This window comes from Puma concolor, chromosome D3, assembly GCF_028749965.1.
Source record: "Puma concolor isolate L17-30 chromosome D3, mPumCon1.1.hap2, whole genome shotgun sequence".
Classification (NCBI taxonomy): Eukaryota; Metazoa; Chordata; class Mammalia; order Carnivora; family Felidae; genus Puma; species Puma concolor.
Genome location: NC_141678.1, coordinates 21,858,983 through 21,882,350, shown reverse-complemented (window position 1 = coordinate 21,882,350; position 23,368 = coordinate 21,858,983). Strand labels below are relative to the sequence as shown.

The following is a 23,368-nucleotide window of genomic DNA, read 5'->3' as shown; positions in this document are numbered from 1 at the left end:
TCGTAATTAATATTAATGTGGGTCTAAATAATTTTGTGCTTTGTTTATTCTTCCTGGTCTATGTTTATTTTTCTCTCCTTTATCATTTTTTTTCTACTTGTTTGGAGGTTAAATGCTGTTTCTTTTAGTTTAGGGGTTTCCCTCTTTCTCAAGGTTTCTCAAGATGCCCAGGCTGATTTAAATCTGCCATACCCTCTCACTAAAATTCTTGCTCCCATTAATTCTTCACTGTGCTCACTTCTTGCCTCTTGTTTGCTGTTGTCTTTCCCCCTTCTTTTATTTTAAATTAATTTATTTATTTATTTTGTGAGAGAGAACACAAACAAGGGAGGGTCAGAGAGAGAGAGAGAGAGAGAGAGAGAGAGAGAGAGAGAGAGAATTCCAAGCAGGCTCCACACTGTCAGCACAGAGCCTGATGTGGGGCTTGAACCCACAAATTGCGAGATCATGACCTGAGCCAAAACCAAGAGTCCATGCTTAACTGACTGAGCCACCCCGGTGCCCCTCCCCCTTGTCTTGATACATTCACCACAAAGGGTGCAACAACCTTTTACCTAACCCTGTAGGTAACACAGGGTTGGGGGCTGTTTCACGTTGCTGAACTTCTTAGAGCCCTTTGGCCATGAGAACCCTCTCCCTGCCCATGTCCCTTCTTAGGTCCTAGCTAGTCATTATGTTGGGTCCCCTTGAACTCCAGGTCTTCTCTCCCAGAGCTCCACCCCCAGGCCCTCACCATCCTGGACCAACCTACCTACCCTCCCACTGTTACTATCCCTACCTTGCCCAGTTTTTCTCCCTGGACGTCTTGTTACCTGAACTCATGGTTAGCTCTGCTTATTTGTTAACTGTCTCTTTCCCAGTAAGTTCCACAAGGGTGTCCTGCTCACCACCATGCCCCCAGGGTCTGAGGCTGAGCCTGGCACACAGCAGTGCAGACAACAAGGAGTGAGTATCTGTTGAACAAATGGGTGAATGCCGGCAGCAGAGTCCTCAGTGGGAACATCCACCTATCAATCCCAGTGTAGCTGCAGCTGGTGCAATGAGGAGGAAGAGAGGTCTCCTGAGATCCCACCTCTCCCCCAGGTGCCCTCCCTTTGCATCCCAAAGACCCCCACCCGCACCCTTAACTGAAAAACTGGACTCAGGGGAGCAGGCAGAGTAACGTACTAACGTTTTTAATACAGTCTGATCAGATCAATTCACAGCACCAGGTCACCCTGGGCCTGCTCACACGTGACACAGCCGAGGTACACAACAATGTCCCCACCTGCCAGCTCTCCTGCCTTCCTGGCTACCAACAACACTGAAACCCGCTACTTCCCTGACCAGACTGGCATTTTTAAAATTTTGCATAAAACTATTTCTTCCATAGACTTCAAACAATCAACTAGCCAAGTTAATTATGGTACATCTAAACAAAGTTTAATACTAACCCTAACGTGTGACTGCGGTTTACAAAGAGCTCTGTATCACCTGGGATAGCTTTCAGTAGCAATTCACTACAACTGGTCCTAAAAAATAACAATAATAATAATAATTAGAGAATTAAAACCCAACAGCAAGTTGAATGGTTAAAATCACATAAGAACTGGAATTTGGGGTGGGGGTGTCCTCAATAGCCCAGCTTGTCCTAGTAGCGAAATGCTAGCCTCTAGGTAGGGCTCAGAAAGGTCTGAGGCCCTCCAAGTCAAGGGTTAAGCTCAGGGGCTCTCAGAGGGCACTCACCCCATGGTCCATGGGATGCTGTAGGCTTCCAGCTTTCTTGAAAATAGTTGGGCATCAGCACTGTGTAAGTGGGTGGAGACCCTGATGTGGTTTCTCTTAAGGGATATGAGAAGGGGGAGGGGACCCAAATCACTGAGGTCCCTGAATGCCGTCACGTGTGGGTTTGGGATTGGGATCACTAAGAATTGGGCACCAGGAATTCCAGCTTCCACCCATTAGAGAAACCGGGACTGGTGTGGCCTTGGAGGCCTATGTAGTGTTTTCTGCCCTTGTCCCATACCAGGTCTTGCAGATATTTCTGCAGAGTATCAGATGAGAATCTATTTCTAAAGACCACTGAAGGGATGGGTGGTGGAGAGGGAGCGGGTGGGGGGGTGACAGGGTGGGGGGAAGGGGGAGTTAAAAACGAATAAAAATCTCTCAGCTACAGAACCCAAAGACATTACTTCCCTCCGCATTCACAGCATTTCTCAGCGGTCCCCGGTGGCCATTTCCGTGGGGACACAGCATCTGCCTCACTTCCCCTCAGGCCCCATGGGCTGCTGGTCAACCTCAGGATCTACTAAAGATGATGCAAACGCTGACTGAACAATCTGAAACCCAAAGGACTCGAGGAGAGACATGTTCTGCTGGGGAGAAAAAGGTGAGCCGAGGGCAGGGCCCAGGTCCCCCAGGGGGCCCCCAAGCGCCCGGACATGCACCTTCTGGATGTGTTTGTTCAAGTAGGACTTGGAGCGGAAGAAGCTCCCGCATTCAGGGCAGGGGTACTTCTTCTCCCCGTCAGACTCCATTTTGTTTTTGGGGACTGCCATGTCGCAGGAGAAGGAGCCATTGGTGCTCTGTTTCTCAGGCGTCTTCAGGTCACTGGCGTCCGAGAGGTCACCGTAGGAGTCAGAGCTCTCAATCGGATCCTGATGTGAGCATTTCTGGCCTTCTAGGAGAAAACAAAACACACAGGAGAGATGAGGCCAGGCTTTGGAGATGCCCCCTCCTGGAGGGGTCGGGAAAGGCCAGCTCATAGGCCTGTGGAGGGCAGTGGATGGCCAGCCACTGCCCTGGCAGAACCCACGGAGGTTCAGCTGGTCAGTCTGGGAGCCTGGTGTGCCTATGGGCGTGAGACAGCAGGGCCCTGGGGCTGCCAGCCTCCCTCGCCGCGGACTCTTCATGCAGGTGCACGTGTATCGCTCACCACCATCTCAGCCTGCTTCAAGGAAGAGGGTATGGAGAAGGGGCCTCCACTGCTTCCACCCAGAACAACTCAAAGACCCCCAGTTCCTAGGCACTTTGCTGGCTGCCCCTGGGGGTAAGATGGCTGTTCTGATGATGCTGAACAGGTATATCAATGGCCTCACCTCCACACCAGACTAGCTGCACCCTAGCAAGGCAGAACCAAAGCCGTGAGGTCCTCAACCCGGCAGACCCCACTGATGGCTGAGACAGAAGCCAATCCTTTTCCCAATGCTGCAAACACAAGCCCTGCCCTTATTGCCTTCCTTCTGCCAAAACCCATCCAGGGCCCAGCGGCCAAAGCATAGAGATTAAAAAGTAACTTTGAACAACTCGGTCAGCTGACTGTCCCCACACAGGGCTCAGGACAAGCTGGGCCTCAAGACAATCCTCATTGCTCTGCCTTGCCCTGCCCACACTGCAGTCCACCAATCAGAAGCTTCCTGCCTGAGTTCAGAGAGCCATGCCGGGAAGGGAGGTCTGTGATGGGAGCGTGGAGCATGCCATCTCTGCCATCTCTGCCGTCTGCCAAGCCCCTGGCATCATCCCCAAGGCAACAACTAGAAATACCACAGAACAACCTGAATCAACACGTGAAGGTGGGCCCTAGGGAGCTCTCTGCAGACCAACTCCAAGTCAGAGGCAGTCACATATCTCATTTATCGCCATGCATTTCACAAACGCAGCCAGAGGCCCGCCAGAAAGGGCCGCTCACAGCAACCAATCACCCCTATCAAGGAGGAAGCCAGCCCTTGGCTCCCCCTTGCCCACAGGGTCAAAGAAAAAGAAAGCATTCAGCCGCAGCTCCACACCATCCTTAAAGGGCCACAGGCAATGGACAGGCCCAGAGTGACTCATCATGCAGGACTTGCTTCCAGCCTTGGGCCCGGGGCATCCCTGCAGGGCTCCAGACAGTGGGGGCTGGCCAGGAGCAAGGGAGGAAGGCTGGGGAAGAGGAGGCGGGGGCTGGATCTTGGCAGTGCCCTAAAAGCCTCACTCACTGCCCTGGAGTGAGATACCCACTTGTGACTTTTGTCCTGGAGGCCACTGCCACTCAGATCTCAGAGCCTCCTTGAGGCGGCCAGCAAGCCGGCAGCCTTCCCGCCTCCCCACGCCCGGCCCAGCGCCCCCACAACACAGTCTGCGCAGAGAAGCAAAGTGCAGAGCAAGGGGTCGCTTGCCTTTGTTGCCATAGGTCCTGGCGCAGTGGAACGCTGCTCCCCCATTCGGGATGGGCTCCTGGTGCCTGGAGACCTGGGGAAGGGGAACACCGTGGTGGGTTTTAACATGGACCTTTAAGTAGGAGGCAGAGGAGAAACCTAAACAAGACAAAAGGAGATGAGATCCCGCGGCCAGCACAGAGGTACCTCTCTGCTTCCCCCACGCCTCTCCTCTGGCCGCTTTGGCTAGCATTCCCAGGTCAGCTGCACCTAGAAGGGGCCCCCTTGTTGGTTCAAAAACGGTTGCAACCACAGGAGCCACCTGGCTCAGGATGGGTGGCACTGTCCTCGAATCGGCTTCTCTGCAGAGCCCACTCTGCAAGGCTGAGGTGTAGGACCCAGGCTGGCTGCCTGGAGGGATGGCCTGAGATCCTGCTCCTGCCAGGGCCAGAGGCCAAATGCCCCTCGGCTTGCTTGGTGCCTCAGTAATGAGCGGTTGGAGAAGATGTCCCACAGCCCCAGGTCAGCTGCAGAGACCCTGGCTATTAATGTAGTCAGAAAAGCAATGAGGCTCAATGGCAGCCACAGGACTCCAGCCAGCAGAACGCCTGCTTAACACTTGTAAAGGCAAACTGCACAACAAACCAGATGGAGGCAAGATGAAATCCCAAAGGAATGCCTCCAGGAGTCCCCTTCCTTCTATCTAGCAGGACATGTTCTATTTTGCTAACTTTCTCACTTTCCAAATAACTGGATTTAGTAATTCTTCAGACCTTCTGAGGAACAACAAAAATAGCAAGTTACATTAAAGAGGCTCAGTCAGCTCTTATTCACGGTCATCTTTTTGGTTTGGGTTTGGAGCATCCATCAGGTTCACTGAAGGAAGAAAAAGAGATAATCTTTGCCTTCATTTTGGAGGAGGGGCAATCCAGCCATCTTGAAAACTGCAGCAGCCCAACCCAGATGTTCTGGTCAGTTCGAGCCATACGATAGCTCACGCTGGGAAGCGTAGATCTTGGGCCAACTTCCACACCAGCCACAAGTCTGAGGACATGAAACCAGGTGGGCCAGTCAAAGGAAACTGACTTGGGTTTTGCAGGAAGTTGTGTCATCAAACTCCACAGTGGTCAAGGATCAGGATGCGCTTTCAGCAGGAACCGAAGCATTTTAGCATAAGGTCCACCTGGTGTCTAGTGCCCTTTAATCTACTCCAGATCTGGTTGACACATTCTCAAGTGCTTTTATTCCCCTTTAAAATTACAGTTATAGGATAACAGTGGGATCCACTCTGAACATGTCAGAGGCTGCAGGGTGCTGTGTGATGTCTGCACAAGTCTGATTTGGCATGGCCTTTCAAATGCTGCTGGAACAGTTTATTAGGTTCACTTTTAGCAAGTGATAATGGTGTGCCAGGGCCCAGCACATTGCATGCTTTATTCTATAGAATTCCACCAGTCACCCTATGAGCTGGGAATTATGGGTATACCTATTTCATAGATGAAAAAACAAGAGGGTTGGTAAGGTTAAGTGACTTGTGGTCACATGTACAGCTACTAGATGGCAGAGCCTGGACTCCAACCCCAGGACCATGTGCTACCGTGTGGTCCTTAACCACTGAGCAGACTCTTTAGTAGGCCCTGGCCGCAGAAACATCCCTTGGATTTCGGTGGTAGGTTTCATTTATCACCATTTTCCCTTACGTATTTCCGCCATATTGGTGGGTTAGAATGGAAGCAGCCAGTAGACAGGAGCTGACCTGTGAAAATCTTTAACACACACTCCCCTGACAGTAGCAGTTGGTGGTTTCGGAGGAAAGGGGCACTGAGTGACTTTTCCTTTCTTTCCTGATACAGCTACTCTATAGACCCCTGGTCCAGTTTCTGGAGTCCTGCCCTGCCTAGTAGAGCCAAGTTATCCTGTGCTGTGACCAAGTAGTCTGCCTGGGGCCAACCACGGGGGACAGACTGGCTTAAGAGGGTCCCATATAAACATTCTTATGAGGGAGGCTGCAGTCAGGAATGAGTAGACAAGGCTAACAGGAAAGAGGACCTTAGCCCTGCCCCCTGGGATTGGTACTGTGGCCCCTGGCAACCAGCATAAGATACCAGGCCTTTCCAAGAACATCACAACTCCATTTTAGAAGGGATTTGTTTTGTTTTTGATTTTTAATTCCCGTGGAGCCTCGGAAGTGGTGTGAAGCCCTCTCCATGGTATAGCAGAGCAGGTCCACTGAGATTAAAGGGGACGGGAAAGGAGGAAAGGAGCACCGGGAATTATTATATTTACTCCTTGTGGAAAGAACTACACCAGGGGAACACAGCAAATGCTCAATGAAAATCTGCTGTGTTTTCCTGAAAAACAGTCTGAGAAACACATGGCTAGGTCCTCTTAACTTTACCCCAGCTGCAGACTGTACTATCTATAGCAAAACCACATGGCAGGGTAGTAGGAGTGGATCCACAGCTGCCATTTAAAGCCCAGAATTTAAACACAGAGCAACTCAGCAGCCAAGTGTTGGGATAAAACGGAAGCTGAGTTTCGGAGAACACATCTTTGAAGCCAGAAACGTTTAGTGGGAATTCTGAACTCACCTGCCCATTCACCACTGATTAACCAAGAACCAGAGAGGCAGTTTGATCCAGGCACCAGAATGATGTCAAGACAGTGAGCACACATGTGACTTCACTACAACCAACAAGCTAGCCTCCCCCGCACTCCAGAGATGAAGAGTTCACAGCCAAAGACTGCTGCTCCTCCACGGCATTTTCTTGCTTGGTGCGCTGCAATTTGCACTCCAGAAGCAATCTCCTTTCACAAATTCCACTTACACAGAGGGGTCAGGGACTGCTTTCTTCTTGTCCAAACCCTGCTGGGACCATGCCCAACAGAGCTGTGCTGGAGGGAGGCACTAAGTAGGTGTGTATCAGCTCAGTCCAGGGGAATGGCAGGCTGGCTGTGTCCATTACTGGCACCGGTGACAACTTGCGTGCTCACCTCTGACTGGGGAGAAGGCTTCCTCCCCTTTAAGCAATGATGTTGGAGTTCAAATGCTGTCTCTGTCAAAGGCAAGTTTCCAATAAGCTATCCCTCTTTCTCATACCAGTACGTGTGCATATATACAAAGACCTTGCTACAGAAACTTTTTAAAAAGAAGAAAATCATGGTGTATCTACCAGGTCCTTCTCTCCTTCCCACTATTCAGCTCAACTCATTTCCTCAATTTGAAAATGAAGAAACAAGCTTTTTCTAGCATCAAAACTCCTTCCACTGCAAATAATCTTCCTCTACAGATGGTATGACCCACATCCTGGTATGTCTCTAGGACAAAGACGATGTCATCTATTTCAAATGCGGGGCTAGAGCAGCCAGGTTGCCTGCCTCCCTTCTTATTCTTCATGGGCAAGAGTCATTTGTGTGGCAAAGACTGGCGGATCTATAGGTAGTTGACTGCCTGAGATTGAAGGGTGTCAGAGGGTACCTGATCCAACCTCGACCATCTGACCATCTGGCTGACATCAGCCTTTGCTTGAACCCTTGTGGACATAAGCACATTCATTTATTTGTGCTCCTCTTCCTATATCACAGCCTTGGTGGTGGGCAGGGAGAAGAATGACCCAGAGTTTTCTGCATTCTGATTCCAGGTCTCGATGTCTTTGGTATCCTTATCCTCTTCCTTTTTCTTTTTATTTCCTCAGGAGTCGTCTCCTTCTATTTCTGCCAATGAATGAGTCCTGAGATAGAATCCCGCTCCTTCACTTCTTATAAAGACCAAAATTGTTTTCTCTTCCTCCTGTATGCGTAGGAGGGTGGGACCAGAGTCCTCTTCGTCTTGTTGGAGGGATGGGGCTTCCCATTCTGACTCTGAGACCCAGAGCTGTTTAGCCTATGATCCAGATCTAGTCTTGGCTTTTCTGAGCAAAGGTGAGCTCTGGTTTGACTCTTCCAGCTCCCCCAGTCCAGTCACGTGGTCTGTGGCTGCTGCCCAAGTCCTGATGTACGCCAGTTGTTGGCTCTGCCACATCAGCTGTCTCCTAACTGGGTCGACTTTCCCTGCTGTTCCCTGCTGCTCTCAGCTCTTCTTTCCTCCTGAGCTGGGCCCCCAGGGGCCGTGGCCCTGGGTCTCCCGTTCAGTTCTTGCCCGACTCGGCAATCTGAGCTAGGCTCTGAGTTTCATCGTTAACATCCTTCTCTGCTCTCACTGTTTTCCAGCCTCTGGTCTCTGACCTCAGTTCTCAGATGGAGAACCTCAGGCTCGAAAACTTGACCAAACGCCTGCTGATGGCATGTTGCAGGTTTAGTTATTTGTAAGGAGCCGGTCGGGGGACAGGGGGAATTCTGTCAGAAAGCCAGGTTAGGATGAAGCAAGATAAGAAACCAGCTTTTTCTAGAGCTGGGGCAGCCACAGTTAAGATGGTCAGCCACAGCCTGATAACTCCCTGCACGCACAACCCCATTGCCCACCCCCCAGGGGAAGCTCCTGCCAGAAAGGGTTCAACTGACGTGTCAGAAAGTAGGACAGACGCTTAAGCAACTTTTATTTCCACCTCTCCACTTTCACAGCAGATTTCCTGGTGGTACAAACATCTATATCCAGTGGCCTTCAAGGCAAACCCCAGGTGTGCAATCCCAGGGAGGGACCCAGCTCCAGGGCACCAAGAACACCCAGCTACTCAGCAGTCTCCCTCCACCAACGACCTCAGGGCATATGGAGACAGCAGAAGCACCCGAAGATTCCAGCCAAGGACTGCAGGGGTGCCTGGTCCAAACCAGAGTGTCAGTGAGCTGTGTCTTTCCTAACACTGTTACAAAGCGCAAGGATGGGACCTCCCAAGGATGCAGGTCCTTGTGGGGAGTTCAGAGATCTTTCACCTACCTTGTCTCCTGGGATCATCACAACAACCCTACGAGGTAGGCAAGGCAGGATGTTCTTAACCCCATTTAAGTGATGAAAAAACAGGCTCAGAAAGGGGAAGGGAGAGCTCAAAGTCACAGAGTAGGGCAAGGTAGGAGGGGCGTGGACTAAACCCTCAGTCCAACTCCAGTTCAGTACTCAATCCACTAAGCCATACCCAAGACTTCCAGAGGCATTGGGACAAGAGAGTCCCAGGAGAAAGGACTTCCCAGCAAGGTCCCCACCTGGCCAAAGCAAGCACACCGTGCAGAAGCATCTTCATGCCCACCACAGACGGCTGCCCCAACCTTCGGCACAGATACGGCGCAAGCCTCCTCCACTGACACTGTGCTTGCATGACACAAACCTTAGCCCTCCAACCACCAACAAGCCCTGGCGGAAGCTCAGGGGCAGGCCAGACTTCATCCAACACAACACTGGGGCCACAGAACCAGACTCCACCTAGGCCCACCTCGGCCTCAAGCACACTGTCCTGCTCAGAGCACCGTCTACATTCCTGTCTCATCCAGGCCACAGTCACCTGGGTTTGGGCTCTTTCCTGACCATTTGTGTTAGAAACTTTCTGCCCCTTGTCCATCTCCAGACTCAACCTCCTTCCTTGGTTGCTGAATTTCACATGCCAGTGAAATCAGCCAGCCAAAGCTCTCAAGCAGGACCCTCTTTTTCCCCCACTTCTTGGGGCTTAATGACTCTCCCACCAACCTCAGTAGTTCAGTGGTGTCTACGAAATGTATCCATCCTGCCATATGCCCAGCACATGTGTTATGAGCCCAGACTTGGAAACAGTACTCTCTCCTTCCGTTCCCACTCGCTGATCTCCTGGGAACTCCTATCCCAAGCACCCCAAGTCTGGGAAGGAAGAGGTGGCAAATAGCCGCCTGGGCAACGAAGGTGTTTATCGTTCAGTGGGAAGGGAGGGCCAGCCGTGCAAGGAGTGGAGTCTGAGGCAAGGTGATCAGGACACCCCTGGCCTCCCACACAAGCTCAGGCCCATCCCCTGGAAATGAGGAAACAGCAGGGAGATTACCTCGATTACAAATACTGCAGAAGTTGCTGGGCCCCTCACTGTGCTTCTTCAGGTGGTCTGCCATGTACGCTGCCCGCAAGTACTTCCCACACACCTGACAAGGCACCTTGTCTTCATGACAAGCCAGGTGGGAGCGCAGACGGTCTCGAGTGGCAAAAGAAGCATTGCAGGTCTGAGGGCAGAAAGGAAAACGAGATGAGGTGAAAACTAGCATCACATTCCTGACTTCCCACCAAGCACACCAGGAAACAAAAACGGTTTCTGGCCAACACATAGACTCCCTGTAATAAAGAGAGCTTTACATGTGGCTCATGCTTTCTCCCCAGAATGGCAAGTAAGCTGCTCTTATTTTCCATGATGCCTCCTCATGAGACACCTGAGTTGGAATTATTGGTTCCAGATGGCTACCACAACATGTCCAGAGCCTGGCACATTAAGTTCCACACTCCTTTACAGAATAAAGAAAGATGAGGCATTTGTTCATTCTTAAACATGAAGAACTGACTTTAGTTGCACTGACTATAAGTGAATTTACGGCAGTAAACTGGCATGTGAACAGACCAGTCTTCCTGTTCTCCATCCTGAGTTTTCTCTACTTGCTTTATGCAAAGAATTCAATTTATCCACTTTATTCAAACGTGACATTAGTCTTGGCCATGGGGAAATGGAAAGGAAAGGCAGGACGAAGCACAGAGATTACTCCTTATAATACTCTTGTGGGCTTGTATTGAGAAAGCAGCCCATAAAGTGATAGTCGATTCTGCTAATGTGAGAATTGAGCAGAGAGAAGGAAGGCTGCATGATTCAGAAGCATTTGTGGGACATGAAGCTGGGGAAAAGCTGGTAATGACAAGAATGATACCACCCCACATTGATAGAGCATGCATTCTGTGCCAGGCAGGCACCACGATTAGCCTTTCCAAGACACTGATCTCCTGCAATCCAGCCTTACAGCAGCCCTCCAAAGCAGGCCATGTTATCACCCTCCAGGGGAGGATAGCCATAGAAAGCTGTGGTGTGAGCACCAACTCCTAGCAAGACCCTGAGCGGATGACCCAGAAGCTGACGGTCAGCACCAGCATCCTGGGAGGCAGCCCCAGGTCCCCAGGCATTTCCTGTACCCGAGGGTCTGACTCAGTCTCAGTCCCTGACCTCTCCCCACCAAGAGCCCTTCCTCATATGGGGCTCACCCAGTTACCCCAGCCTTGGAGGTCACAGAATGTCAGGGAAGTCCTTGGGAGAGTTACAGTCTGGTGACTTTCAAGCTGTTTTGGTTCCATGGAGATGTTTTAGAGGTTCATGTCAAGTCTGACTCCTTTTCTATGTGTGTGTTTACTATTTTAGAACCCCAAGAGAAAGCAACATTCACCTTTAAGTGCATTACAGAGTGACCATTAACCCACTGAAGACCCGCCACCCCATTAACTCTCTAGAGTGGAGCTGCTCCTGCCGTCTCTGTTTAACAGAAGCATAGCCTGAGATCCCGAGACCTCAAGGTAAATGTCTGAACCCCATCACCTCAGGTACAAACGTTTATCTCCTTACTGTGTAATCAAAGGAAGACACCAATGTATTCGATGTCGTGGAGGCTAAAGACACCTCTGTTCCTACTCCAGTCCCAAACGTCTGTGCACATCAGGACAGGCCTTACCATTCTCGGTCATTAGCTTTTAAGTAAATGTTAACACATTTGAACAGAACACCTTATGCTAACGAGATACCACCTGTAACTGTTTTATGCCTTGAGTTTATTCATTTGACAAATGAGGAAGCTGAGTGTGGACAGCGATTTGCCTGAAGTACAGGACTCTACTACTAGAGGAAACAGCAGTCAAAGCACTGCCACTGCCAGCCCAGTCCCCTACCCGTCCTTTCTTCCCAGCTTCCCTGAGGTATCCCTCCCTTCCCCACTTTACAGCTGGCCAGACAGAGGCCCTGAGGGGATATAGGACTGCTGGAATAGGAACTGGCCCCTGAGCCTGTGCCCCTCCCATTTCCAGACTTGGCACCCATAGCTTCTGGAGAGTGAAAGGTACTGATATTTTCTAACGCAGTGTGCGGGGTGGCCAGGACTCCCCTGAAAGGGAGAGGTGACAGAATTTGTGCAGACAAACTCGAGCACTCAGGTGACTCAGGAAGCATGATGGGTGCTTGGTCTCAAGGCCCCAAGTGGGCCCCACCTCAGGGACCTCATGATCCAATCATAGGTGACAGTGGGGAGAAAATTCCATCTTCCTCCCAGCCCACCGGCCTATAAACCAGAGCAGCGGCTGCCAAAAACACCCCCAGGAGAGAGGGGTGCACCTGCCTTTTTATCTGGGGATAGAGCCAGCTTTGCCAACCAGTGACTTGAGGACCGGCTCCCCAACAACGAGAGGCAGTGTGGTTTACGCCTTAGAACTCAAAGGAACCAAAGATGGACCAGGTGTAAGAAAGTGCGGTGAAAGACACATTCAGAATTCCATCTTCCGCGGTCCCTGGGAAAAGCGCCACTAGAGAGATGTGAAAGCGATGCCTTGTTTCTCTTGCCAACCTCCTTTCGGGGTCTGTCCTTTAAAGCATTGCTTGTCACACTGTGCTACCTAAAGATAATGGACAGCCAAACCTCAATTATCCACAAGTAGATTATCCATTTGAGGGATTAGCTAGGCAAAATTAAAATCCCAGACCAGGCAGATTTTCCCCGCCCCCCTCCTCCATTGATTATCTCTCAAGGAATGAAAGCTAACTTTGGCCTGAGCAAACATAATTAGGAATAGAAATCTGCTGCTGGGGGGGGGGGGGGGAAGCACAAACACAACAAAAACTTTCACTGTATTACAAAGCCAAGCTGAAGTGATTGTTGGCTTCTCTGTGCCAGAATTGACCCTTCATGGCTCAAGTCTCCAAGGTTCGGGGGGAATTGTCAAAGTGTACAAGCCTGAGTCTAGGCCTGCCCGAAGTTCAGACAACACACAACATAAAGAGTCTGGGCACAGGACACAAAAGAGTGGCCAAAGGGGAGACAGATCCCAAAGAAAGGGACACCTAGAATCTCTATACTGGGGCCACTCAGGAGAAAGACATTTCCCATCCTAGAGACAGGGAGAAGACAGAGGGTCCCTGATGGGACAAGAGCGAGCCAGCATAGCATGCTCTGATCACCACTGATGTTTGGAATGGCCGCACCTTGCCCACGGCCCTGTGCACAGGCAGCCTGTTGTTAGGAGCACACCTGCCGGGTCCTGGCCCAGCCACCCTGAGCTTGGGCCACCTCTGGTCATCACCACTCAACAGAATCCTAGTCATGCTCCCTTCACTCCCCCGACAGTTTCTCCCCATCCCAGAATTCCTAAAGCTTTTCTTCCCAGGGGTTGAGCAGCTCAGGAATGGGGCCCAAATGGTATCAGGGACACTTAGTGCACATCCAACCTTTGGTGGCCTTTGAAGTCTGGCAGCCTGGGGGTAGGGATGGAGGCATGGTCTTAAGCAGTCTTTTTTATAGCCCTGGAAAAGTCTAAGGGCAATAAACGGAGGCCTAGTGCCATTGTCCTCACTGGCCCCCTTCTTGGGGGTGCCAGCTCCCTTGTTCCCACTTCAATTCATTCCTTCTCTAATGAGCTATCCTCCAGCCCAAACCACCCCAACTTGCCCCTGAGAAGTGGGGCCACTGGAAGCAATGGGAGAGGTTTTGAGTTGCTCTGGTCTCTCGGCTTCAGGCCCAACTCCACATGGAGATAATGCCACAGCCCCGCTGCACCATTAAGCCAGCAATGCCTGAGGCATCTGAGCCAGTTAAGAGAGATTTGTGTGTCACTGCCAAGCCTGAGGCTTCATGCCCCAACATTCAAATGGCCTTTTCATGCAAGCTGTGGCATCAGTTTCTGTAACTGGCCCGTTTTGTCATCTATGGCATCAGGAGAGGTGGAGAGGTATACCCCGCGCCCAGCTCTTGCCCAGGGAACCAACTCCCAGAGAGCCCATCTCTTCACCTCTGACGCTTTCAGAATACACACGATGCAAAACAGATGCCCCTGCTGTTAAACCAAGTCCGGGCACAGCAGCTGGCCGGCCCAGAGCATGAAAGCCACCATGTCTTCACCTGCTGGGTCACCATGAGGGGCATTCTGGCTAAGGGGCTGGAGGTGGGGCCAGCGGGTCTGTAAGAGTGTGTGTTGGAGGGGCAGGGCAGGAGCGGGCTTGTACGTACACCAAGGGACAATGATGTCAGTGTTATGACAGAGACCAAGGACAAAACACACAAAGCCTCAAATGTTAGAATGAAAACTTTTATCATCACTCCTGTTATCCCCGCGGAGGCTGCGGGGGCTAAAGGGCACACCACTGGGATCTGAGGGGGGAGGTGTCTACATCTGCTTTCTCAGCCCCCAAAGCCATATACTGGGGTGACCCAATATAAAGCTACTGGTTAGTCTAGTTCCTGAGCAGACCTGCTAGTAAACCTCAAAAACACAAAAGTCTAACTCACTAGCCAGAAATGAAAGCAGGACCTGTGTGAGTGGGAAGGGAAGAGGGCAGCATGAGTTGACCCACTTGGAATTGGTCCATTCTCCTCTGGAGGGGGATTCACCCCTAGAGTAGGGGAGAGGGGCAGCCAAGCCCCATTCTAGAAACCCCACACCTTAGGGGAGGCCATTGTAGGGGAGGGGAAACACCTAAACCAGTGACTTAGTTATTGGGAAAGCACCAGACTCTAAAATCACCCCAGCAAGGACAGGCAGGCACTCAGCAGTGCCATCTGTTAAAGGGGGAGAAAAAGGCAAGAGAACCCAGAAAGAAACCTGGAGGCTATGAGGGGGATCCAGGGGTCCCTGAGCTGGGAAAGACTCCAAGTCACACAAGGAGGAGCTGGGCATCATGGGCAGGAATCACTGTGCTGGGTTCTCTGAAAAGCAGGGGTCTCAGAGCAACCGCCATTCCCGTTCCCCTCCAGAGAAAACCCTCTCTGGGGAGGCCGAGGCTAGCCTACAGGCCACTGAGTAAAGGCCCGGCTGCCCTCTGAGGCAGTCCAGCCCTGCCTCAGATATCCTGGCGGGGCTGGGCAGAAGAGAGCGCTGCTGGAGTGTGCTGGGCCCAGGTTTTCAAGGGCTGGGAATGATTTTTTTAGAGAAAGGGAAAAGGCGGTGTCAGGAACCGAATGGGACGACCTCCACAAAGCAGGCTGGGCAAAGTCCCATGATGGCAGGTCGCTAGGAAGAGATTCCAGGGGCGGCAGGCCGCTGCTGCTCCCAACCCACACCTGGAAAAAGGGCAGAGAGTGCAGGTTACCCCCCCAGGCCACCGGGCACGCCCCCACTGCCCTCTGGGCTCCTCCTACTCTGCCAGGCTGCTCAGCACACTACCTGGGAGAGTCAGAATGTGCTCCGTGATTAGAGAATCAGAGACAGAGAGAAGGCAGCGAGGCACAGACGGATCCCAGCATGCCCACCCTGCGTCCTTGTCCTTGGGGGAGGCTACCTGGCTGGCTGTGAACACCGACCACACCTGGCCCCTGGGGGCTCACTGCCCTACCTACAGTACGTCCATTCCTCCCTGCAGGTCCCCCTGAACCCTTCCCTCCCTCCTTGCCACCAACAGGATAAGAGAAACAGGTTATCCTACCAGAGGCTGTAAAACAAGCACCCACCACTCTGTCTCCCCCTCAGATGGCAGGAACTTGGCACGGGAGGGGAGATAGCCAAGAAGACACAGGCATTTTCCATCCACACAGGATTGCTCAGTGGTCAGGAGAGGAAATTCCATTTTCTGGTCACCCAGGGCCCCCAGATATTGTTGAAGCAGACAAACCAAGGGTAAGAATCTTGCCCAGCCTTCCCTACCCACTGCTACACAAAGAGCTCACAAGGAGGAAACCACCCTCCTCTCTAAGTCCTCAGAAGCCCTAGCTGATGGCACATGTGGTTCAGAATGAGTTAAACAGGTGCCAGCACTCAGAGAATGAGACCATCCACTCTCATCCTCCTTCGCTGTCATTCTTACTGCCACCCCTTGTGCCCTAAGCTCAGGGGATCCAGAAGGTCAGGGTGCCTGGCAGACAAGGGGTAAGAGCTGTTAGCTGAACCACCAGGAGCTCCTTACAAACCCTGCCCTCGCCATGGTAGCCCCTGCAAACTGCTGGGAACCAGAAGCAGGCCCAATGGGGAGCCAGTGTCCCCAGGATGACACTTGCACAATGTGACCCACCATTCAAGGAGCTGGCAAATGCCAGGAAAGGAAAGCCAAGCAAAAGAGCGAAGACAGAAGCAGGGTGGGAACCAGGACCCAGCAACCAGGAAGGAGGGGACATTAGCAGTTGGTGGGGGGGGGGGGAGAGGGGGCCAGGGGGAAGAACAAAGGATGAAAGCAGATGGAGGGTGGGGAGGGACAGAGGGGGAGGTGTGCAAAGCGGTGGTGGTCAGTCAGCCGGCCCAGCATACACATCAGCTGGCTTGTGGCTGGGCTGTGAGAAACAGCAGCATTCTCTTTCAGCCCATCTCTGCCCTGGCCCGACCCCTACCTGACACTTGTGAGGCCGCTCAGAAGTGTGCACCTGCTTGATATGTCCATTCAAGTGATCAGGCCTGGAAAAGAGAACCAAGACGAGACTTTAAAACAAGACCTCAAAAGACAGGGCTACAAACTTGGCCAGACCCCCCCCCCCGCCCCCTGCACACACCCCGTTGGAGAGGACTCTCTCTTCCCCATCCTAGCGTGACAAAGACAAAGTCACCACCCAGCTCCACAGGCCCAGGGCCTCTCTGCCCCGGTTTTCTCTAAAGGGGGAAGGGAAGTGAGTGTCTCTGACCTTGCCTACCCCCCCACACCCCCCCACCACCAGAAGCTCAAATGATTTCGAAGACCCGAGGAGGTGGCTTTAGAATGGGACAAGGCTGCCTTACTGAGGCCTTTCTGGGAGGGGGTATGTGAGATTCATTGTCCAGACTAAAGCCCCTTAGAAACTCAGTATTCCCCTCCCCCAGCCTCTCCCACCAGGACAGCCAATGAATGCCACCCGGATGGAATTCAGTCCCCAGAGGCCAAGGGATAGAGCCTTAAGTCCCCAGCTGGGCTGGTAAACCAGATGCCCGCTGGAGCAGGTGGGCAGGGGCTGCCTGACCGGTAAGACTGGTTTCTGGTTGGGGCCCCTCCAAGGGAGTTCTCCTTCTGTAGGTTCACACAGACACAAGTCCTAAGTATCCAGGCAAGTTAAAACCGGCCTTTTATTCTGAATATTCTCTTAAGATGAAAAACAAAATAGCCCTCTGCTCCCAGACAAGTCCTTAGTTTCCTATCAGGCTCACTAAAAAGTGAATCTAAAAGGACATCTTGACCCCCTCCTCTCTGTCCTGAAAACATAAAGATGATCTGTGGGTTCAGTTAGGCTCTGGAGCTACCAGATCAGAGGGGATCAAAGATTTTGGTGCTAGGAGACTCTGGGTGCAGAACTCTGTGCCCCATGATCCCAGGAGGCTGAGAAGGGCAAAGCTTGAGTGTGCCCATCCAGGATCGCCAGTGCTCTGTTGGGGGAGGGATTTGGTGGCAGGGAGCATAAGAGTCCCAGATGCACTTGTTTCAGCCCCTCCCTGGGCAGCCATTCAAGCAGGGAAAGTCGGTGGAGGAAAAGCCTCCCGCCCCCAGAGGGGGCCCCACGCCTGGTGCCGGAAACACAAAGGGAGCCCGGGGAGAAGAATGGTGAGGCCCAGTGGCTGTGGCCAGAGGAATCCAGCCCCTTCCCACAAGGCCCAAAAGAAGACAGACAGTAGGGCATGCCTAGTGCCAGAGAACTTCCCTGAGGGAAGAGAAAGCAGCTCCCGACCACAAAACTAGGGCCATTAAAATACTCTCTGCTGTCTCCAAACCTGATGTGGCCCTAGAGGGTCAAGTGACTCCCACCAATCCCACACCCCCTGATCTTAGCAAGAAACTGTCCCATGAGCCAGAAACAGGGCAGGTCATGAGGAGGGACGCTATTCCTCACCTGGAGAAGCCTTTCCCACAGCTCTGGCAGATGTAGGGCTTGCCCACCGACCCATCGTGGGACCGCACGTGGTAGGACATACGATCTTTTCTCTTGAACCGCAGCCCACACACTGGACAGGAATAGGGCTTCTCCCCCGAGTGAGAAAGCTTGTGCCGATTGAGATGGTACACGTCTCGGAAGATCTTGCCGCAGATCTCACATGCCACCTGCTTCCTGGTCCGGCTCCTCTTTCGGGGGCCATCGGGGTCCTCAGAGATGGGTAGCCCATTCTCACCCAGCCTCGGAGGAGGAAGGTCGATATAGCCCAGCTGGAGGCTGGTGACACCATGCTGGGCCTCATGCTGCCGGAGCCGGTTAGCATCAGTGAACACCTTCCCACACAGGCCACATGGAAGGATGCCTGCCTCCCTCAGGCCCCCTGGGGACCCAAACATTGAGTCCAGCAAGTTGGCCTTCCTTGGGCGGCCCCGGCCTCGCTTGCCAGTCAGGGGAGGGGCACTGGATGCCACATTGGGGAATGGGGAAGTCAGCAGTTGGGGGGACAGGGGTCCAGCCACCATGGGCAAGCGGTCCACCCCAGGTAACACAGGCAGAGAGGCTTGGCTGGCAATGGCTGCACCAGCAGCCCGGGCTGCCTCCTCCTCGGGCTGCATGCTACCTGCGATGCCATTGCTGTTGGCTGCCAAGGCTGCCCCATTGGTCATGTCCAAAGGGAAGCCCAAGTCCGAGGTCCCAGGGGGCCGAAAGAGCATGATGTCTGCCCGGGCAGGGGGCACCAGGATCTGCACATTAGACTGTTTGATGACTTCCTGGCAGATCTCAATGACCGACCTCATCAGTAGGAACTTGGCAGCCGTCATGAGCTCGGGGAAGCTCTCCAGGCGAACCACGATGCGGGAAGTGTAGGCGAAGTCCAGGATGTCCCCAAACACCTTGGAGCTGATGGTGTGCATCTCCAGCTCCCGGCTGCCCCCAGCCCCGCCGCCTGGAGCCGCCGCTGCGCCCCCCACGTCAGCGGGACCCCCGTCTGCAGCTCCGCCGTCGCCCAACTGGGCGCTGAACACCGACTCAAAGTACTCGCTGCAAGCAGCCAGCACGGCGCGGTGCGCTGGGAAGCTCTCGTCGCCCACCCGCAGGAGCACGTCGCAGAAGCGCCCGCCGTTTTTGCGCTGCTGGTTGAGGTTGTGTAGCATCTCCGTGCTGTGCCTGCTCACCTGGTAGGTGTAGCAGCCCGATGGGCCGCAGGAAGCGTCGTTCACCCGCTCCATGGCCGCCGCCCCCTCCCCACAAACCCGGCCGCGGCACTTGCCCGCCCCCCTCCCTTCCCCTAGGCAGTAAGAAACGGGGCGCAGTCGACGTATCTACACTCCCCACACGTGCCGGCCCCGGGCTCTGTAGTCTCGCAGGTGCCCCGAGCGCACACGCCCCCTGCCCGGATCGTACTGTCTAGACGGCAGGCCGCACCACCTCCCACATAGCTGCCCCCACCGATTGCGCGCTCCTCTCTCCTCTCCGCCCGCCCGCCTCCCTTCTTGGTCTACCTCCGGGGGGGTACGCGAGCAAAGAGGTGCGCCCCTCCTGCAAACGCGCCTGCCACCTCCCCTCCCGCCCGCCAGGCGGCGCCGGCGCGCAGCCAAAATGGGCGCGCGCGCGCGGGGAGGAGGCGGAGGGGTCTGCCGCGCAGGCGTGCGCGCGCGCGCCGCGGCTTTTCCCGGGCCCGCTGGGGGCGCGCGCTGCGTCCCCTGCAAAGCGCGAGCCGGGGCGGGGGCGCCGGAGCGGAGGAAACAAAAGGCGAAGGCGGCGGCGGCGGGGCGCGCACAGGGGCGGCAGCGCGGGCTTGGTCCCGGAGCCTGGCGGGCGGTAGCAACGGAGAACGCTGGAGCGAGCAGGCGGCGGCGGCGTCAGGATGGGCCCTTCCCCGGGCCGGGCGAAGGCGGCGGCGGAGCGGCGGCGCTGCGGCCCCGGCCTCCGTGTGTTCGGAGCGGAGGAAAGATGGCAGCGGCTGCACTTCCTCTTGCACTTTCACCCCTGGGGGGAGGAGAAGGAGGGGGCGATACCAACAACACCCCCCCTCTCGCTTGCAGGGAGGAAAAAAAAAGAAACGGCGAGCTCGGCGTGGGGGGCCCCCGGCGCCCCCGGCCCTGCACGTGCGCACCCGGATCTCTGGCCCGGGCCGCCCTGCGCTGCAAACTTTCCACTTTCTTTGTGCCGAGCGCCCCCCCCCCTCACCCAGCCGAGGATGCACGTCCCCCCTTCCCTATTTATACACCCCCCCCCCCGCAGCTCCGCTCCCCCCGCTTCCTGCCCCCCCTCCCCATTCCCCAGCTCCGCCAATGCTGGCGCAGACTGAGCCCCCGTCCGGCCCCCGCCTCCCCACCCCGCCCGCGGGGCCGGGGGCTGCAGTCTCAGCCCCCCCGGACCAATGCAAACGAAGCGCCAAGCCAGCAAACCAGCTCCCACTGTCCCTCCCTCCCCGCCGAGAGTGGCGGCGAGCGGACGGGAGGGAGGGGGTGAGGGACCGAGGGGTGCAGATCGGGGCCCCCCAGCCTGTGGTGTGCACCCGTAAATGGAGCGGGCGTCGGTTACCCTTCGGAGCCCCACTTTGATGAGCGAAACCCCAGAAGTCGCCGGCGACCGCCTCCCTGCTCCCGACCCCAGAGAGGGCCCGGGGTCCTGGCTGGGGGCAGGCCGAACCTCCGGAGCTGCTTCTGCACCCCGCTCACTGACCGAACCCAAGGGGCTGCGTGCCTGGGAGAGCTGGGGAGATGAGGCCATCGTCCAGCCTTTCCCCCAAACACCACACGCCGAGCTTTGTGCCCCTGGGAGCGGGAAGTCACTAGCTCAGGGAAGCGACAACATAGAGTCAAGGGCGGTGGACAGGAGCAGGGGGCTCCGCGCACCCCGGCACCCCCCAGGGAACTGGGGTTACTGGAGGGTCCGGGGAGCGCCGTAAAGCCTCCTTGGGCCGATAGCATCCCCAGTGCCCGCAGCCCAGAGAGTCGACGAGCGCTCAAGCCACGGGCCCCGCCGGCAAGACAGGGCGCTTTGTCCCCGGCGGGCCCGGGGATGCTGCCGTGCGCGGGTTGGATACGGAGGTTCGCCTGCCCGGGAAGCGCTGGCGACCGCCGCCGGGCAGCGGTGCTTGGAGTTCGGAGCTGCAGGCACCGCGTGTGCGGGAGGGAAGTTCCCACAGTTGCAAAGAGGGAGCAAAGTATGTGTTCCAAACTTTCCACGGTTCCAAACTGAGCGCTTCCATTAAGAGAAGCGGTGTGAGGGGAAAAGCATTCTGGGTATTAGCATGCAAATGAACGGTCCCGGCTTCCAACTCCGCTCGGGATTCCCACCGCCGCGCGCCTGGATTTCGCTGAGCCACGCGCGCCCTGGGGGGCTTCCAGGCGAGGCGCCTTGGGGAGACCAGAGTTCGAATTCGAGACCTCGGCTTTCAGGTTGTGTGTTCTGGTGTCACTTGGCTGCTCTGAAGCCTCAGAGTCAGTTTCCTAGTATGTATAACCGGGACAGCAGCACCTGTCTCATGAAGTGATGAGGATTCAAAAGGTCACGTCTACACAGCACGCAATTCTGTGGTGGGTCTCTCTTCTCCCTCACCTCTGCCCTTCCTAGGGCGTAGTAGGTGCTAAACGCCTGTTGGAGAGAATACATGAAGCTTGGAGGCTTGAGGAAAGTTCCCTGTCCCAGGAGTTAGGCAATCTAAGTTCTAAACCCAAACTGGTTGTGTCCCCTCAGGCTAGTGTTTTATCCTCTCTGAGCCATAGCTCAGAGTTCTTGGGCGGACCCCAGGATCCACAATATTTGTGTTCAAAAGTGTGTGCAGGGAGCAGCCACAAAGAGGAAAGAGATCTGGTTATTGAGTGCTTACGGTATACACACGTCATCTCTCTAAGGTACATGTAGATAGATACATTCTCCAGCGGAAGAAACAGGGAAATGAGTGACTCACCCAAGGTCACACAGATCCAACCAGTTAACCTGAGTGTGCCCTTTCCATACCAGTGCCTCATGGTCTGGCTATGATCATGAACTGGCTCTCCAGTGCCTTGCTTAGAAGACCATTCTGTGACTGGCTTCATCCCAGAGGGTTTGCCCAGTGAAGATGGATTCACAGAGTGCGCTCAGGATGGACCCTCATCCACAGTGCAGTGAGGGTAACAGAAGATGCATCAGCCCCATTTGCAGATAGGAAGCCTGAGGTTCAGGGAGCTTGAGTGACTGGCCCAGGATCCCACCATGGAGAAATGGCCAGAGACAGATCAGATCTCAGTTCTGGCTCCAGCTGCATGTCACCTAGGCAGTAGAATTGTTAGGGGAGCACAGAGACTGTGATGATCTCTCAAATTAATCTCTAACTCGACCTTCGTTTTTGCCTATCTCTTTTAGGCTCCCTCCCAGGATTCCATTCTGTACTTCAGGCTACAAGGTGTGCTTAGAGGACATACTTTTTTTTTTTTTTTTTTTTGTAATTGAGGAGAAATTTACATAACAAAATCTACCCATTTTAAAGTGTGTAATTCAGTAGCACACATGATATTCAGTGTCCTACAATAATACCTCTATGAAGTTCCAAAACATTTTCATCACTCCAAGAGAAAATTCTGTACCCATTAGGCAGTCACTCCGCACTTCCAGCCCCTTTCAACCAGCAAGCTGCATTATGTCTCTATGGATTTACCTGTTGTAGGTATTTAATATAAATGGAATCACACAATGTTTGATCTTTTGAACTGGGCTTTTTTTCACTTAGCATAATGTTTTTGAGGTTCACCCATGCTGTAGCATAAATCAGTACTTCATAATTTTTTATGGCTAAATTCCATTGTAGGGATATACTATCTTTATCCATTCATCCATTTATGGTCTTTTGGCGATTGTGAATAGTATTGCTATGAACATTCATGTACAAATAATTGTTTTAGTTCCAATTTTCAATTCTCTTGGATATATACCTACCAATGGAAGTGCTGGGACATAAGATAATTCTACGTTTAACTTTTTGAGAAACCAAACTGTGTTCCACTGCTGTGGTACCGTTTTACATTCTTACCACACACATATGTTTATAAGTAATTTTACAGTTGGTCAAGCTTCCCATTTTATAAATGAACATGTTGAGGCTCAGACAGGTTAATCTCTCCAAGGTCACACAGCAGGGTCCAGACTAGAACCAAACTTTCCTGAGTCTCTAACCTTTCACCCACCAAGAGCCTCCCACCCTCTCAAAGGCCCAAACTACCATCCTGAGCATTCATTGATATATTTGACAAACTGTCCAGTGAAGAACTAAGTTAACCATATTTATGAAGCTCTTTCTCTTCTCTCAACATTTGTTGAAAGAGCCCACC

General features: G+C 53.7%; 1 protein-coding gene and 1 long non-coding RNA gene across 7 annotated transcripts; one reads left to right on the top strand and one right to left on the bottom strand.

The window, feature by feature from the left end:
• Nucleotides 1-1,159: 1,159 nt before the first annotated feature.
• PATZ1 (POZ/BTB and AT hook containing zinc finger 1) lies at nt 1,160-20,226 on the bottom strand. Of its 6 annotated transcripts, none has more exons than XM_086682035.1 (5): nt 18,009-20,225; nt 16,548-16,611; nt 10,052-10,223; nt 4,134-4,271; nt 1,160-2,659 (listed from the first exon to the last, which is right to left on the bottom strand). In XM_086682035.1, exons 1-5 carry the CDS (start codon nt 19,277-19,279, stop codon nt 2,241-2,243), a joined length of 2,064 nt encoding a protein of 687 aa, XP_086538161.1. In that variant the 5' UTR covers nt 19,280-20,225; the 3' UTR covers nt 1,160-2,240. The 6 variants fall into 6 exon arrangements, with proteins under 6 accessions (XP_086538161.1, XP_086538162.1, XP_086538164.1 ...); XM_086682036.1 differs by having other exon boundaries at nt 1,160-2,656; XM_086682039.1 differs by having other exon boundaries at nt 2,486-2,659; nt 4,134-4,206.
• Nucleotides 2,230-11,785, top strand: LOC147575400 (uncharacterized). The gene is made up of 2 exons (XR_015242353.1): nt 2,230-2,368; nt 11,396-11,785. It is a non-coding gene; the product is annotated as an uncharacterized LOC147575400 (long non-coding RNA).
• Nucleotides 20,227-23,368: the final 3,142 nt, after the last annotated feature.